General features: G+C 47.1%; 1 protein-coding gene across 8 annotated transcripts in view; it reads left to right on the forward strand.

The window, feature by feature from the left end:
* Positions 1–6,437: 6,437 nt before the first annotated feature.
* The window catches only part of MYO5A (myosin VA), a 101,962-nt gene continuing 90,078 nt past the window's right edge, over positions 6,438–18,321 (forward strand). For 7 of the 8 annotated variants that reach the window (XM_084531949.1, XM_084531951.1, XM_084531953.1 and 4 more), the window contains exon 1: positions 14,710–14,760. In XM_084531949.1, the coding sequence (XP_084388075.1) occupies positions 14,725–14,760 (36 nt within the window). In that variant the 5' untranslated portion in view covers positions 14,710–14,724. Of the gene's footprint in view, positions 6,584–14,709; positions 14,761–18,321 lie in introns of those variants that run through there. The other variant, XM_084531954.1, reaches the window with a different exon arrangement.

Consider the following 18,321-nt stretch of genomic DNA (forward strand, 5'->3'; position numbering starts at 1 on the left):
TTAGACTTCTGGAAGTGAAAGGATATAATTCTTTTTCTTGAACTCCTGAAGTGGCAGTAAACTAACTCCTTTTTTTCTGTTATACAGCAGTCCCTCATTGGTTTTGGGAAACGAAAGGAACTGGAACTGGTATTTGTATAATGATCTACTGAGAGATAGGTAATTCTTCACGTCAGAAAATAGGAACAAACTTCAGTTCGTCTGTATGGGGCAGGTTGTGAGTACTAGATTGGCAGAATACACAGTTGATACTAGATGGGTAACCTGATGAATTTAAGAGCATGATTTGTACAGTGAAATCAGATGTATTAAAACACAGTATGATCCATAATGTAATTGATTTTAATACAGGCAATCATGGCCTTGATGTTCTTTAGGAGTGTAAGAAACCCTTTAAAAATATCAGTGTACTTTTTTCTTAAACGGTTCTATTAAAACACTATGAAAAGCAAAGAACCAATGCAGGCATTGTAAGAGAAACCACTTTTGAAGATGTGTGTTTTTAGAAGGAGGCACTTTGTATTGATATATCCAGAAAGGTCTTACAGAATAAATATCTGCTAGTTGAAAAGACGACTGTCCCATGTTTTCTGCAATGCTCTTTTCTAAAGGAAGACTCAAGGAAACGATCAAGATGAGATGAACAATCTTAACTTGGCCCTGCTTTGGTTAGAGTAGGCGGAAGCTCTATTGGTGTCTATTATAATGTGTATTCTTCAGTTTAGAGAAGTCATTCCAGAGAACTTTTTAAATTACTAACCTGGTTCTTTGCAAGTCTTTGTAGCCCTTTTCAAGTAATTATGGACAAACTTGTGAGAGCCCTTTTATTCCTTATCCGCCACTAATACTATAAACAAGTTGTGATTTTTCACAGAACAGTTTGAAGAAATTATTAGACCAATTATTTATTTATTTTTTTTTTTAAAGCAAGAAATTAGGCTGGAAGAATAACAAGGAAGCTGGATATATGAAAACAAACTGCTTTCTATAGTTGTTTGTGATAATGTGAAAATCCCTCTTTATTTTTGTATGTGCAAATGAAATTTGAAAAAACAATAGGATTGGGCCTGGAACAAATATTGAACAGTTGAAGGTGACTTGCTTTGTATTGTCTGGTTCCACTATTTTGTAGCTCACATACAGTGAGTTTTTTGATGCTTGAGATTAAAAAAAAAAAAAAAAAGCCATTTAAATTTAAGCATCCCCCTCATTTAGCTGCAACTCAGCTTGTCCTGCTGGTTAGATAATGCAAGCTTTTTTGATGTTCACTCAGTGACTTGCAGTTCTTAAGGTTACTACAGATTCAGCTACCAATATATTATCCATGTGTATACTTAAAGTACTGTAATACTAACTAGGTCAGTGACTGGTTATGAGCCTTCACATCTGACAGACCTCAGCAGCAGGCACAGCAGTTTTGAATCTATACACTGTTTGAAACTTAGGAAGTCCGATAATCACTTAACAGTAAAACAAAGGTGACTGCAAATTGATGCTAACTTTCAGCTTACTCCAGCAAGATAACTCAGCTATCCAAACTTATGTACATAATGTATTATATAAGTTTTACCATTTGATAATGACCTTTTTCAAAAAAAGACCTGCCCACGCTGTAGACTGGCAGTCCCTTTCATATCTTGCCTTTAAAGATAGACAGTGTTTAGTTATTAGACTAGTGTTCATGTAGGCTTATGATAGCAGATAGCACCAACATTTTATTCAAAATAGTTAAAAGTGAATGAATTCCAACTTCACGGATATGTCCCCAAATCTGTAGTACCAAAGGCTTCCCTCTCATTGTTCTTGATGTAGTAGGACAGTGTTTGTGTAAAAGCCACAGGAGTACATTTTGTTGGACATATTTACACCCAGTCGAGATGTTAAGGTGATGAAAATGTCAATTGTTCTTTACAAACTTACACATTGTATAGTATACAGAATAAATTGATCTACTTAGTTTTTATTGCAATGTGGAGATTTGTCTTGTCTTTACTGTGGTTTCCTTAATGATACTGCATACTTCCATACCCTCTATGGAAAATTTCTAAAACCTAAATCTTGCTACTCTGTATCATTAAAAATATGACTGGGCTTTGGTTTCTAGTATGTTAGACTACAGAATTACTTTAATGTAATCACATTTATATATATTTCAGTGCTTATTTTTCTAATAAGGCAATTAAAGCTTATTGTTTGAAAACTCCTTAACAGATGACTGTTTTGGTCCCTTACACTGAGTGAAGGGGATGTCTGGGAATTAACTTGTTATGTAGAGGTTTGCATTGCTGTTGACTTCGTTAACCTGAACTTGGTGAAATTTCCATGAAATCAAGATGCTGGAAAAAATCCAAATGAATTTGTATTCAGACTGTGGCGTAGGTGCTGGTCTCTGCGCAGTTTTGAGATCCACGTGGTGTATTTACACAGGTAGCTCAGTAACCAAGGTCACAGTAACACCCGCCGTGCTCGGCATCTCCAGCAAGCTAAGTGTCCAAGTGAAGTAGCAACATCCAAGTGCCATGCTGAAGCAGAGCAAAGGCAGCATTAACACAAGCATTAGTGTCCTAATAATAATGGGGAGTGGTATCAGTCTTTGGCCAAAGACAAACCATTTAAATACAGGCTTATACCCAAATCTAATTAAAGCTGGGGCAAGTAAGTTGCACAAAACTCCATTAAGAGAAGCTGTGCATGTAGTGGCTGTTTTAACTTAAAGTGGATTTGGTGGTGCCTGTGTGGTTTGATTATTCCTACTTTAGTACAAGTGAGCCACCCTTTTCAGATTCAAGTCTGCACTGGTCTTTCAGGCTGGCTTTTTCATCCCAGTTTCTGGCATCTGTACATCCAGAGTAACTTAAAAACTGAAAATTTCTATCCCCATTTATTCCTGTTAATTATTTCCTTAGAAAATAATTCTGGAATACTAGCAGAGAGGCGGGCAGGACTGACCTCGACTGATGTGCTTGAAAAAGCTTTAGAGGAAGATGAGTGATTTGTCACTGACTTTCTCAGGCAGCGCGTCTTTGTTACTATGAAGATGCAGCTTGGTACATGTTCATAAGTATTTCTAGTGGGTGCAGAGGTCTGTTTGCTTACTGACGTGAAAAATATTGATGAAGCCTCCACTGATCTCAACACATTTGACTGGTTTAAAATAGTTTTACTTTTTGTTTCTGACAGTCTAACAACATTTTTTTTTTCATTTTATTGGAGAACAATGATGTAGCTCTTGATAAAAGAGGTATGCTTGGTTAATGTCAAATTCCACAAAGAATATCACAGAATAGCCATCATGGACACTCCTGGTACACAGGCTCTGTAGAGACTCAGTTCAACTGTTGCTGGTACCTCTGTCTTTAGAGGAGTGATAGTGCAGTATGATTGTTTCCTTATTAGTTTTGAGGAGAAAACATTTCTTCCTCAAGAAATAGGATTATAATTTTTTAATCCGTGACATTTAATCTGTGACAGTTCTGGGCACCACAGTATAAAAAGGACATGAAACTGTTGGAGAGTGTCCAGAGGAGGGCTACAAAGATGGTGAAAGGCCTGGAGGGGAAGACGTACGAAGAACGGCTGAGGTCACTGGGCCTGTTCAGCCTGGAGAAGAGGAGGCTGAGGGGAGACCTCATCACAGTCTACAACTTCCTCGTAAGGGGGTGTCGAGAGGCAGGAGACCTTTTCTCCATTAACACTAGTGACAGGACCCGCGGGAACGGGGTTAAGCTGAGGCAGGGGAAATTTAGGCTGGACGTCAGGAGGGGGTTCTTCACAGAGAGGGTGGTTGCACACTGGAACAGGCTCCCCAGGGAAGTGGTCACTGCACCGAGCCTGTCTGAATTTAAGAAGAGATTGGACTGTGCACTTAGGCACATGGTCTGAACTTTTGGGTAGACCTGTGCGGTGTCAAGAGTTGGACTTGATGATCCTTAAGGGTCCCTTCCAACTCAGGATATTCTATGATTCTATGATTTTCTAGGAGTTGAACTATATGGCTGAAATTCCAGGGAAGCTTAAATGCCACAATGGGAGCTGTGGATTCTTCTGAACAAGAGGTCTGTTCTCAGGTGATGGGTTTTGTGCTGTTGAAAACACTTTCATGATGTTCCAGAGACTAGAGGAATCCTCCTAGTAGGATTAAGCATAAGCGAATCAAGGCCAGCTTTCTGCATGGGAATTTCATCATGTATCTTCATGTGCCATCTGAGATCTGTCTTTTCTGTAAGCCCAAAACCATGGAAGCAGGTCCCAGTTGTAACGGGAAGAATGGAAGCCTGGTATATAATTTTATCTCATCCTATGCATCTCTTACATTTTAGAGCTCTTAACTGATAACTGCAGTCAACACTGTCAGAAGCTAATCCTGTTTGTTTTCTACAGCCAGAATTTACAGGATTAATCCTTGAAGTGTGATGATATAGGAAAGGGTGGGAGGATCTTAGCCTTTGAATTCCTCTGTTACCTTTGTCCATCTTTCTAGTGAAGGTCCTTGGAGTAAAACCAATGGTCCGTAATGGATATACAAACGCTTTTCTGTAAGAGTGGGTAGACCAATTCATTGTGCCACATAAACCATCTCACGTTCTTTGTTACCAGTATGTATTACTTCTGTGCTTCTAATGATTTCCTGTCTTTATATGGCCAACAGAGAATCTACTCCTCGCTTATGGCACAATGTGACAATAACCAAATAGGGAAGCCTCATAGGATAGGACACTTAAAATCTTTCCAGCAAATATATGATGCAGGAGATACTTCTAAAAGTAGTAAGTAGTCAGTCTTACAAACAGGTTTCTTGACAACTTTCAGTGCCCCCAATTCCTGTCCTTAAGGACAGATTTGAAATCCTGGTTTATGCAAATTGTGTCAAATCATAGCATATTTTGGACTCAGATACCTATTTTTTGCTGGTGCTCGGCTCCTGAGCTTCAGCTGTAAATGGCTGATACAGTAATCCACAGTCCAAGTGAACTCCTGAAATGAGTGTCTTGAACAGAAAAAGATGGCATCCTGAAGAAAAAGTATTTAATAACGTGTATGAAGCAGCACACAGAGAGAACAGAACTCTGATATTTTTGTGGTTCATGCATCCAGTTCCTAGATCAAATCTGTTAAAAGGGGATGATCACACTGGAGCTCCCAACCACTTGTTCTGTAGGTACACATGAGACACAACAGGCTTTGTGCTATATGGCTGTTTTGCCATAGGGTGCGCATGTGAAAGATGGCTTAGTGGCTTTGTAGTATAAATCTCCCTGTTTTGCCATAGGGTGCACATGAAAAGCAGCTGTGCAAACTTCTTAGGCAAAATCCTCACTCCTGACCTGGACATCAGTTCGAAGGAACCAGTTCTTGGCTTCTGCAAGGACTGACAGCAGTTCTGCTGATGGCAGCGTGCCTCCTGGGCTTGCACCAGTAATTGTGGCCGATAGTCCTGGGCATACTGGTAGAATATGGGAAGGATTTTTTGTTGCTGGTTTTGTTTGTTTGTCTGCTTTCATTCAATTGTCATTAAATAGTTTCTAAACTCTCCCTGCAAAATAAACATTTTTTTAACCTCATTTCTGAAGCCATTAACCTTGGTTTATTAGCTATGAAGATCACATATCTGCACCTAATACAAACAACTCCAGGTAGGGCTCCATGTTTTCATCCTAATTATTATTTTTTTATTATTTGTGCTTGCTCCACTCTCTAAATGCTTTCACATAGCAGCAGCGATGCACAGCTAAATTTTAGCACCTATTGCACCATTTATCGGGGGAGTCGAGAGCTTTATTTTCACTCCTGGCTATCAGCAACTTGGTGTGTGACTTTGGGCAGCTCGCCCATCTCTTTCATGGCTGGTTTTCTCCGTTGGTGCTGTTTTCTTTGATGCTCACAGCAGGTCTCTGGGGGAGGCCAGGTACTGCCCACTGAACACGAAGCTGTTGTTGAGAGGGTTGAATTTTGCGCAGAGATGATATCGATTAAAAACTCGAAGCATCTGCGTGGAGGTTGTGGCAAAAGCATCTGGTGCCTCTGGGTGTGTTTGGGACTGCAGGAACCGGCGGGGCGCACACGCGAGAGGGGGAGAGGGGCTCGCCGCTGCCACGCCGGCACCTCCTGCCCCAGCGGGAGCTGCAGAAAGCAGCCGGCAATGAGTCACAAAACCACCGAGCTCCCTCGGTGCAGCCCCAGCCGGGACGCGGCTTCTGCTTTTTATTTCATTCCCTTTTGACACGGAAGCCAACCCGGGGGGGGGGGGGAGGGCTGCCGCCGTCTCTCTGAGGACGGTTCGGCGCCGCGGGGAGCTGCGTGCCGGGGGCCGGCCCCGTTTCCCCCGGGGGGCTCCCCTCGGCCCTCGCCCCTCCGCCCACAGCCCCCGAGGGCCGGGGCGGTGTCGGCGGGGCCGGGCCGCGGCTCCCCGCCCGCCGGGGGGAGGCAGCGCCGCCCGCCCGCCCGCCGCGCTCCCACAATGCACAGAGCGGCGGCCCCGCAGCCCGGCAGGTAGCGCCATGGCTCCCCGCCGCCGCCCCGCCGCCTCCTGAGCATCCTCCGCCCGCCGCCCGCCGCCATGGCGGCCTCCGAGCTGTACACCAAGGTAGGGCCGGCGGGAGGAGGGGGCCGCGGCCGGGCCCTCGGCTCCACGCGGGGCCCGCCCGGGGACAGCGGGGCCGGGGGGGGCGCTGCGGGGGGCGGCGGCTGCGCAGCCCCTGCGGGCCCGGGCGGTGCCGGAGGGGGGGGGGGGCTGCGCCCGGGGGGTTTCGCCTTGCGGGGGCCGGAGCCTCGCAGCTGGGGCCCGCACGGCTCCTCCCCGCGGGGCCGGGGGCGGCCGAGCGCTGGGTTTGGGGTTTGTCCCCGGGCGATGGCTGGAAGGGCAGGGCAGAAGGGAAGGGGCGCCGGGCAGCAGCCCCCAGCACCGCCGGACAGCGCCTGAAGCCTCCCGGAGCTCTTCCCAAACGCCCGGAGCTCCGCGTGCGGCCGTCGGCACCGCCAGCAGCCTCGTGCGGTTCTCCTGAGGTAGCTCCCGGCCGCCTCCCTGTGCAGGGAGGGAGGCTGGAGGCTGGAGGCCGCCTGCTCGTGGGGCGCGAGGGGCTCCCCGCGCTGATCCCGCCCGGCCGTGGCATCGCGCAGGGCCGCAGCGGATCCGCACGGTGCTCGTGTCGGGCGAGGGAGCGAGCTGCGTGCCCTATGGCGCCTCAAGCAAACGAGCGCACACGAGGCACCTCGTGGGTCCGCTCATGGACGAGTATCTCCACCAGCTGGCTTTGCAACAAGGGGTGGACGATCCTGTGCTGGCCTGAAGAGCAGCGGCACCGCGGAGCTGGTCCCAAGCTCTCGGCAGAGCTCAGCCATGTCAGGCGCTGCGTTGGAAAGTTGGTCTTGGTTTCTCTCTCGGTGAATGTCCTTACAGTGGAATTGACCTCTCTCAGGAGGAGTTATTCAGAAAGACTTTATTTTAATTTCAAACACCGTCTGACCTTGAATTCACTTCCTAGATGGTTAAATCCTTCCTGCCCCAAAACCATGGCTGTCCCGTTGTCTCGGGGCCTGGGGAGAAGCTTGTGCCCCTTCCAGGGGCAGGGAAGGCAAACCGGCCAGGAAAGCTGCCAAGGGTTCACCAGAGCCTCTTTGCATTCTTCCCCTCGGTGCCTGCTTTTTCCCCAGGAAAAGCCTTCGTGCTGCTTAATCGAGTCAGTACCTCCACACGTAATGGCAACAGACCTCATCCTTGATGGAGTAACAGAAGTAATGGATTTATGGTCGTAGCGTGCAGCAGTTACACGAGCAAACACCAAGTAAAACCACTGCAGGTGTCATCCTCCAGGAGAGGACTTGCTGGATGACCAAGGTCATCAAGATTGCTTCTGTGCTTTCCTCTCACACGAGAGGCTATTCTTGTCCTCTTTTGAGCCATACGTAGGCACAGAAAGCATGACTTTCACATCGTTTTTATGCTGGCAGGCGCAGCCAGGATCGTCATTCAGGACAGCTCCTTAAAGTACCACAGGCCTTCCACTGTAACATCGACCTCAGCATGTGGCATTACTGGCACATGCCTTTTGCTGGCACGTGCAGCAGGGTATGAATTTGCAGAACGTCGTTACTGCGTGTGCCTCTGCGTGTCCTGAAGCGCCGGAGCTGGATGCTCACCCTTGCTGGGGTTGTGCTGGTGGCTGTGTTCCTCCGAGCCCGGTGGAGGTGTCAGTCACCCTCCTCACGCTGCTGGCAGCAGTGGGGCTCTCTGCTCTGCGCTACACCCGTCCAGCTCTGTTAACAACCTCTCTAAAGCCATCAAGCTTGGCGGCTTTGCAGGCCAGTGTAAACGTAGCACCCACCATCCCAACCACATGGGCCTTCTTGAAATAGTATAAAGGAAGCCGTACTTTCTCATGCTCAATTTTTTTTTTTTTTGTTAGAAACCAGGGCTATGCGTTTTCAAAGAAGTCACGGTGCTCCTATGAAAATCCCGTTCCTTTGATTCATGCAGGTGTATATTTAAACTCGGTGACCGTATAGACAGCCTCATTGTTGTGCATCCCTGTAGTTAATCTGGAAATTTGAATTGAAGTTAAAGGATTGGCACAAGCTAATTGTGAATAATGGGACTGAACCATGCTCTGCTTTGTGTTCCTGCTCCCAGCAATGCAGCAAATATGGATTCTGCTCGAAGGCTTCAATTTTGGGGCGCAGCAGTTCAAAACTGCTCCGTGGGTTGTGTCCCGGGCATTGTTATTAGATGTGTTTTGTGCTCCTGAGCTATGTTTCACTTGTCCTGTTGAGAAGCTGTCAATGGGAGATCAGTAGTCCTACTGTAAGGTAATTTTTGAAAGTTTTGGTTCTTTGACTTTGGATACAAACTGAGTAGAATTGGGGTGTGCTTCATGAGTAGTTGTAGCCCCACTGAACAGTACTCAGACGTAAGTGATCAGCGTTTCATAGCTGTTGACCAACAGCAGATAGGTATCTGCTTGGGCTGACCCGTGAAAATCTGTAGGGACCATCTGGGCCATGTGTTGGCTTTTGTCTGCCTTCCTTGGAAATGAAGAGCAAGTGAGAATGCTTTACCCAGCCCTGGGCCTCATCTGACTCCTGCCCTGGCCGCACCACCACTTGCAGTGACAGACTTCATGGTCTTGCGTTCGGGTTTGTGCAAAACCATCCTCGGCACGTGCTCATTACCTGCACACTGAAGTTAAAATAGATCAGGCACTGTGTTCGTGCCTCCGCTTTTCAGATTGGAATGGAGATTCAGCATCATGAAGTCGTTTTTGTTCTCCATTTTCTTCCTTTTCTCCCCTGGTTTGAGCTGTTCCTGCTTTATGCTGTGTTCTCCTACAGCATGTTGCTTTGCCCTCTTAGGGGGATGTCGGTGTTGGTTTTGTATGGCTGGGTTCAGCATATTTATTTATTTTTCAACTCATTTGTTCATTTCATCCTTGCTGTTACCAATACTTCCTTCCCTTTCCAGCATCTTGCAGGCTGGGGCAGCTAGCTGGTCCGGTTGTGGTTAAAGGAGGCAGAAACGGAGCACCAAGGGAAGCCCTAACCAGTTCTCACTGCAGGCCGGCGGCCTGGGCAAGCTGAACTCAGGGCCAGGCTTCAGTTCTGGTGCTCTGTCCTTGAAACGGTGCAGGCTGGGGGTTTGTAGCGTTACACTGACTTAGGGAAGTGTCGGAGGGAACTGCACAGGACAAAAAGCCGCTTGTGCAGTTCCCAGCGTCGCAAGAAGCCTGCTGTGGCATTGCCGGCACTGTCTGCGGGCAGCTGCCTCAGTCCTGAGGACAGGGCCTTGACGTGTTTGGAGTTGGCTCCCTCGCGCCGTGCTCGCTCCTCAGCGCTGGGCCCGACTGCAGGCAGCTTCTCAGCAGGGTGCTCCTCGCCTGGGTGTAACGCTTTGTACGCGGTGAGCCTGGCGTAGAAATCAGAGGTACTGGGCAGCAGTCGCATCTGTAAGTGATGGTAGGCTCTCATGGGGTATTTGCTACTCTGTCTCTGCCTCTGGTCTTCGAAAACTAACACAGCAGCAGCGGGGACATTTCAGGCGCCTTTCTGCTTTGGGGACCTGCCCTGCTGCTGGAGTAAAAGTGGTGGGAACGGAGTGTCACAGCTGTGTGCAGCAGCTCTGCTCCCCTTGCCCGTAAGCAGAAGGCGCTGGATTATGTAATTACCCAGCTGTCTAACGATGCTTGCTTTAGCCTGAGCTTGATGTTTTGGTATGTTTTTGTAAAAATAAATAATAAAAATAAATAAATAAAAGCCTGTGGTCAGACACCAGCCACAGGGAAACTGAAAAAACCCTTAGTTTTTCACCAACACTTCTGTGATATGTCAGCAATTTATCATTCTTGGTACAAGAAGCGTGAGCCTTGGGAGGCAGAACCGGTGAGGGTCAGAGCCTGAGCCAGTTCCACTGCAGAGGGCCGAGGAGCAGAGCGTCCCACGTCCCCTGGCCCACAGCGTGCTTGGGGACACGCGGTGTCACCCTCGGCACGGGGCCACGGCCAGGTGGCTCCAGGCTGCTCGTGAAAGCTTCTCTCGGTCCGCAGGTGGTTTTTGGGAGGGTGCATCCCATGGGCCTAATGCAGCACTGAATGTGGAGCATCACTGGGAGATTGTTTTGGGGGAGAGGAGACACAACCTTAAACTCAAAATAATAGATATGTCTTTTGGTACAGACCTTATCTTGAAAGCTATGTGAATTTTCTTTATTGCATGTAAGAAGAATTACGAAGGTCCCATTTGTAACAATTGGTCATTTACTTAATTCTCCAAGTCTCGTGTTAAAATATTTACTTTAATTAGTGGATTATGTGTGGTCCCCTGCAAATTTGTCAGCAGTCCTTGCACAGTAGCAATGTCTGTGCACTGAGCTGCCACTGGTTATTGTCTGTCTGTTTCTACTGCCTTGATTTTATAACATGTGCCAGATGGCTTAGGTAATGGATTCCTATTATTTTTTAGATAAATAAATGATCAGATAAAGTGCTGTTGAGCTCCTGCTGTGTGCGGAGCTGTGCAGCCACCACCCTTACCTTTGGGCGAGCCACTGAGCTCCCGGTGGAGGTGGAAGGGCCAGCAGGTGGGTCGCAGGATCTCCTCCTGGGGCCTTCGGTAGCCCGATCCTTTCCACGTGCTTCAGCACCAAAGCCACTTGTCTCTTGCTTGAATGAGGTTCATCGTTTAATATCTGTAGAGTTCAAGAAAGCATTTTAAAGAAAGCTGTTGAAAGTTGCTTATGGAACTGGCTGAAGTGGAGGACACCACAGAAGCTTCCAGTGTCACAAGATCTGTTTTCGGATGGTCCATTCTTAATGGGATTAGGAAGGAAAGCAAGAAGTGACAGTAAAACCAGGTGGTGTCGCTGCCGGAGGGCAGAGCCGAGCGCAGCAGGCAGCCTGCTGTCCATGGGCAGCTCGGGGGCACTGCCCCTGCCTCTGGCCGGCCTCCACAGCAGGCTGTGGGGACGCCGGCCCTGTGGTGCGTGCCGAGGGCTTCCTTTCCATTCCGATTTCATTACCTGAACACCCCGAACATGCACTAAACGAACCTTAAAAGAACTGATGGGAGGACGGCTTGTATTCCTGAGCCTTGACACCTGCGCGTGTGCAGGAGCACGCGCCCAGGCGCTCCTTGTTTGCAGTTCTGATTTGTGTGCTTGGAAGTGCAGAGGTTATCTGCGGGCTATCAGGTGCTCACTGCAGCACAGCCGTGTTCACCGCTGCGTGCAGCGCGCCGGGCTCTGGCCGAAGCACTGCCACGGCTGAGAGCGGGGCCGGGAGGCAGCGCTGCTGCTGCCGGCTGGGTAGAGCAGCACCGAGCCACTGGGACGGGTCAGAGCAGTGCTGTCATCTCCTGCACATCTTCCCTGCTGCTGAAGTAGCGAGGAAGGAATTCATATTTCCCATTAGTAATCGCTGGTTCTTGTTGCAGCAAATAGTTTGGGGCCAGAATAAACCTGTGTTTCTTGGAAACGTTCTTCATGTCTTCAACTTTGGCTTTCTCCTCTTCCATCAGACTGTTCTTTCGCTGAAGTTTTAGTCGTAGACTGTAGTCTGACTCATGACACACCACAACAGATGCGTGTTTTTCATGGAATCGTGGTTGGGAAAGACCTCCACGAACAGCTAGGCCAACCTTTACATTCCAGTTCAGCTGGTTTTGTCTTGGGGGATGATGCTTCTAAGGGTTTGGTTAGCTTAAATTTGTATAAAAACTGTTAAACAAGTAGGAATGCAGCTAAAGGACGCGGGAGACAGAATTCAAGCTGCGCTGAACTCTGTGGACAGCCGTTTTTTGCTTTACTTCTGAGCTGCACCCAGAACGGAGAGCTGCACGAGGGGGCTGCTTCGGCCTCGATCGCTGATGCCAGTGGTGAGGCTTTTAGGGCTGTGGGCAGACACCAGCACTTCCATGCCCATGCCAAGCTCTGTGCTAGCCTTGCTTAGGGCTGCATCATTTCCCCATGTTCCCAGAAGTGCTTGGCTGTGCTTAGGTGTGATCCTGCAAAGATTTATCTTCATCCAGTGTGAGTAATCCTGTTGCTTAATTTTATGCTTTGAAATCAAGCATGTAAATCTGCAAGACTGGGGCTTTGACCTTCTATTTCCTCTTACAGCAGAGAAATATTTTTGCTGTCATACACCTGCTCAGAATAATCTGTGCAGGAAAACAAATGAAAAAATATCCTTGGGATACTTCCTTCTCAAGTTCTTGGTGCTCAGCTCTGTGTATGCAGGGTTGCAGTAAGTTAGAACCTGTCTGCTTAAACCTAAATTCAGTATTTAATGGCAAGAGTATGTTTTCAGGAGGAGCTTCTTTCCCAGTGCCGCACCATCCTGGGACGTGTGAGTCCTCTCACCCTTAGCACAGCCCCTTTCTCACCTTGCTGCAGGCAGCAGCCCGACGGGCAGTGCTGTGTGGATGGATAACCTGAGCTACCCAGTGCTGTGTAAATGCAAAAACCTTCGGGGTTACCGAGCTGATCATCTTGATTTGGGCGTCTTACTGTTCCTGGCCACTCCTAACCCACTCCTTTTCTGGCACGATGCAACTTCTTTGCAACCTGCTGTCAGTTAGGCACAGTATTTAGTAGTTTTATTTCTGTATGTTTGGCTCTTTTTATTTGCAAGTAAATTATAAAATAGAGATCAGCACTGGGCAAAAGGTTGGAAAAGGAAAAAGAGGTAAGTACTTGGTGTGATGGCATCAGAGGAGGTCCCTGCTTGCTGGAGCGTGCATTAAGCAGCCAGAAAGTAAAGGCAGGAAGCTTTGGGCACACCAATGAGTTTAAGGGCTTCACTCCTGCTGGATGCCTGTGGGTTGCACATCCTGACCCAACTGTTAATGGGAGTATCTGTGAATTTTAATGCAAACTCTGAAGAAAGTGAAAGTGGATTACTTATACGAGCAGACATCTTCTGTCTTTACACCATCTGTTTTCCTTAGTGGCCTGGATTTAATTTCTTTGTCCCGTTAGTCTGGGACACTAGCAAGCATTGTCACAGCTCCCTTTCAGTAACAGTGCCACAGAGGTACTCAGGCTGGGTAAAGCTCCTTCTAGTGCTGCAGGACAGGGAGATCCAAAAGCAAATAACCAGATATATCAGTGAAAGGTCTGAGGGAGCGGTGTCACGACTGAGCTGGCAGACGAGCAGCGAGGATCACTCACAGGTGCCTTTAACGTCTGCTGCAAAGTCCGGTCCACCTGCTTCATCTCCTTTTTTCTCGAGCGTGTTGAAAACAGCACCCGTTCCTATTGCTGCGGCTCGCCCGCCTCGCCTGCTGCCAGGCCGAAGGGCTGCGGCGTGAGGAGCCGCTGCAGGCGCCGCGGAGCTGCTGGCGAAGCTGTGGCCGCGGGCTGAGCGGCGTGGAGGCGGCCGCCCCGCTCTCAGGCTGCTGATCACGTCTTCGCTTTTGCCTTCTGACCCAGCTACAGGTAAGGCTGTCAGGCTAATTCACATCAAACAACAGATGCCACCGGTAATTAACAGGATAATTGGCTTGGTGCATTGACTTAGTTCTTAGGAGACAATGGAGATGGTTGAAAGCAGACTCTTCCGGGCTGCTTTCGCTTTCGTTTGATGAGAGTCCCGTTTTTAAAATTAAACGCAAAGAGCTCCGGGTCTGTCCGTGCAGTAGCAAACACAGCAGAAAGTACGACTTGTGCCGTGTCGTGTAAAGTTTCATAGGGTTGCTCCATGGTTAGATGCAAGCTGCATGCTTCTAGCCTGGTTCTAAATATAGAAGAACAGATACTTATTTGAGAGATTCACATGCCCATATGGTCTCCCTTGTAAATGGGTATGAAAAATGATGAAGTCTTGCTGCAGTTATTAGCAGCGTCTTTGAATTCTTCTGTTTGATTATCCCAAGCCAACGGAATTTAGCTGTTACATAGTGATTTACAGGAGGACACTCTTGCTCTTTGTAGAGCTGGAGAAAGAAACTAAAATATTATGAGTCGGTCTAACAATGGGGGAATTCACGGCCCCACCACGGCTTGTCACACGTTGCTCTCTGCAGGCTCTGTGGGTTATTCATACATATCTTTAAAGCAGATGACCTCAGTTGTTTTGCCGAGGGAACCAGCGAGAGATTCCCAAGTTGCCTCATGAGTTAGCGTACACCAGTAAAGGAGAGATGGAAATCTTTTCCATGGAGGTTAAGCCTGTTTTGTCTGGAAAGGAAACACCAACTGCCTGGAGAAGTGCTGAAAATCTGTGTTATGAGAGATCTGGGATGGAAATAGATGGATTAGACTACATGTATGTCAAAGTAAGTAGAACGTGTTTGGTCGTTTTCTTGGTTTTAACGTAGGCGAAGGCCGTTGAGCCATGCATATAACAGCTTATTAACATAATAGCTTATTAATAAAGGTTTAAATTCAATAGAATATTGGCTTACATATATGGAAGACGTTTTTCAAATATTCCAGACAATGGTTTGATTGTTTAGGACATTGTTGGAAGAACTTATATGTGGAGAAGCATTCGCAGTTGTTAGCGGGTGATGTCAGGGTGGGTCCCTTCATTCTGGTAATCATGTGCTGGAAATACAAAGGCAACATAAACTTTTTGCTAGCTGTCGAATACGCAGCACTCGCAGAAAAGAGGAGCAGAATAGTTTTTGTAAGACTAAACATGGTGCAGAAACTCCAGAGAAGGTGAAGGGTGTTGGTCTCGGTGCCCTCGCCAACATGGAGCTGTTCCCAGTCCCTCGTGCGGGTGGAGGTTAGAGCTGCTCTGCAGGGCTGCCACAGCTCGCTGGAGCCCTTCTGGTTGGGGTGGCAGGGGCAGGTGCCATGCTTCCCTCCCAAGCACTGCTCAGGGTGGTGCTGCAGCCACTGACCCTGCTTCTGCAGCTTCCCCCAGCTCTCGCGAGGGGCGCCTGGTGGATGCATCTCTGCCCGCGGGCTTTGCGTTGAGACTTGTGGGGTTGCTCGCACCGTTTGTAGCTTCCTTGCGCGTGGATGTGCTGTCAGCCTCCCATAAGAAAATGGGGAGGCAGGATACTGCTTCGTGGAGTGCCTCGCTGGTGTCAGGGTGCTGTTAACGGCGTCGCAGCAAGGCGTAGACTTGGCTTTATACTGGCAGAATCAAGCTTTGGGTTAGCTGAGTAAAACTGGCTTTCCCTGAATAAATCGGGCAAAAGCACTAAAAGCTCTGTTTTCATACACTTGCATCTCAGCCTGGTGCTTTTGTATAGTTGTAACGAAAAATTACCAGTTACGGACTAACAGTGTGGTGGTTTGCAGTTCTGGATTTTTATAACGCCCAGCAGGTATTTACTGTTAATGTGACTCTTCTCAAGCAAAAACAGAAGGAGGTCTGTTTGGACTTGATCCCAGTGTTCCAGAAAGATGCTCAGGAAAGTACAGCCTTACCCACTGTCGAAGTCTATACCAAACATCTTTCCTTCCATTTTTAACTTATTAACTTTTAAAGTTTTCACAGTTAATCAGCAATTGTCCATACTCCGGATGTTTTACAGATACCAGAAAATCCATCCTTACGTCACCTCTGCCAGCTAGGTGATCAGCTGTGGCTCCTCTGCTCTTTTTCTCAATAACTTCTTCTGTCAAACTCCAGCGCCGTAGCACAGCACGGCTCAGTGCATCTGCCTGCTCAATGCAAGCCTTTGTTTTTCCTTCCTGTCTAAGGGAGTGTTAGATACACCAAATAATCTCATCACAGAGATGCAGATGGCTCTCTGCTGAAGCACTGCCACAGAGACAAAAGACAACGCTTCCTCTTTCAGCGCATATGAACCCAAGATGAACAGCCAGCTGCAGCCAGTGCTGGGAGCCGCTTCTTCCCCGAAGCAAAACTTGGGTTGCTCAGTGTGTTGCAAGAAATGACTCGCTTATCCTGCCTGCTGTAGGTGGGGTTTCCAGAAGCTTTTGGGAAAATAATTTAAAAATGCTTCTTTAAGATATTAAATCCATTTAAGAAGTTGAGAAAAGGAAATCAACGTTATGTCACATGACATCAACATATAAAAATATGTGAGAAACATGAGGGTCTTCCATGGTCTGGAAGTAGTATTTATGTCAGCAATAGTTATGCCGTGAAGTCTGTATTGTGACTTGCATTCTCTTAGTATTAAAACAAAAGCCTCATTCAGGCACCCATAAATTTAGTCATGACATGGTGAATAATTTTTCTGTGTATTCTTTAAGTATTGGCTTTTTTTTTTTTTTTTTTTTAAGTTGGAGTGTTTTAGTAATATACCCGCAACACTCAGTGAAAGCAGATGAAATCATGCATCCTTTTCCTAATATTAGTTCTTCAATGCAACACATTTTATGAGCTTAATATTCAGGGGATGGCTGCAGTTTTTCATTTGCCCTTAGTTTCTTGTGGCCACTATTCTACAACTGTTGTAACATGTTTTTCAGGTTGGATGAATGAGGAGGTATTTTAGGGCAGACTGGTAATTAACTTCTTTCTGAAATCACTAGCATACTAGCACTGTTTGGCCTTCATTTTGACGTGTGGGGTGAAATGCAATATACCGTATACCTCTTTATGTGGATTAGAACCAAAGCTAAGTTTTACATGTGTCAGAACTCAGGGTAGTTTTCTGTTGCTTAGTGTGGGATGGGCGTTACACTTCTGCTCAATGTTTTTGCTGATTTTACTGTGCTTATTTAAAAAGTTCATTTTCTCTTTGTGTCTCAAGCAATGACTGAAGCACTCACGGTTTCGATCTAGCTGTAGGTGCCGACTTTTCTGAGCCAGATCTAGGAATCAAAACTGTTTCAAATGCAACATTTTCTTAAACATTGACTTATTTTGCTTTTAGGCCTGACTTACATAACAGCACACATTTCTTGAGAAGAGTGCCGAGTTCAAGGTGGGAGCCGCAGAGCAGCGAGGAAGGCAGGAAGGCAGTGAGGAAGGCAGAGCGCTGTGCCTCCACCGAGCTTCCAGCCTGCCCGCCAGGCTGGCGGCTCTGCCAGCCTCCCCAGGCACTCAGACGTGTTTTATCTTCATGTAGCTGCTGATACAGCCTTAGTTAAGCCCAGTCAGAAACATGGTCGGAGTCGTAATGTCCCGAAGCAGCACTGCATGTGACTTCCCTTAGATGTGCAGTGGGTTTCAGCTGTGTGCACTACGGGCATCGCATGCGGAATAATTCACAGAATAACAGATGCTAGCAGCAGCTCGCTGGAGGTGGCTCTCGTGGAGGGCCGGAGAACCAGGTGTGGAAGGGGAACTGCAAAATGGAACAGGAGCTGCCAAAGGCTGATACTGCAAGCAGCGCCTTAGAGCGTTGTTCAAATGGGCAACAGTTTGATGGATAAAATATTGTGTGGTATGATAATGACTGATTACAATCCAAATCTGTCTCTTTCTAAGACATTTTAAAGAGAAGGTCAAGTACAGTCAACATAAAATGTAGAAAGTCTTGTTTTTAAAGAAAATTTACGTGAAGTTCATTCTGTGGGTGTTAACTCTTCAAATCCTATTTTTCAGGGTCATATCAAGTCTAACCCAGAAATGTAACTCTTCTTTGATAGGTTTGATAGTACAAAGTAAGATGGTAGGTTTTCTGGCTTTGATGTCACTCCCAGTGTGTGGGTTTCCACAGGGATCACTTTCTCTGAATTTCAGTAGAAAGGTTACTAATAATTTTAGTATTTAAAGAAATGGGAAAAAAAAAAATATTTCTGTTTGCTGACCGGATTTGCCTGTAGCAGCATGTATATACACGCTGCATTTGGGATTTAGCTTTTTTTTTTATATGTATATATCACTTCAAAGTAAAGTGAAGTTTCCCATCAATGTAAGTCCGTGGATGTTTTCCCGATGGCCAAGGACAACTAGTTGTAAT

Source organism: Aythya ferina (genome assembly GCF_964211825.1).
Source record: "Aythya ferina genome assembly, chromosome: 11".
Classification (NCBI taxonomy): Eukaryota; Metazoa; Chordata; class Aves; order Anseriformes; family Anatidae; genus Aythya; species Aythya ferina.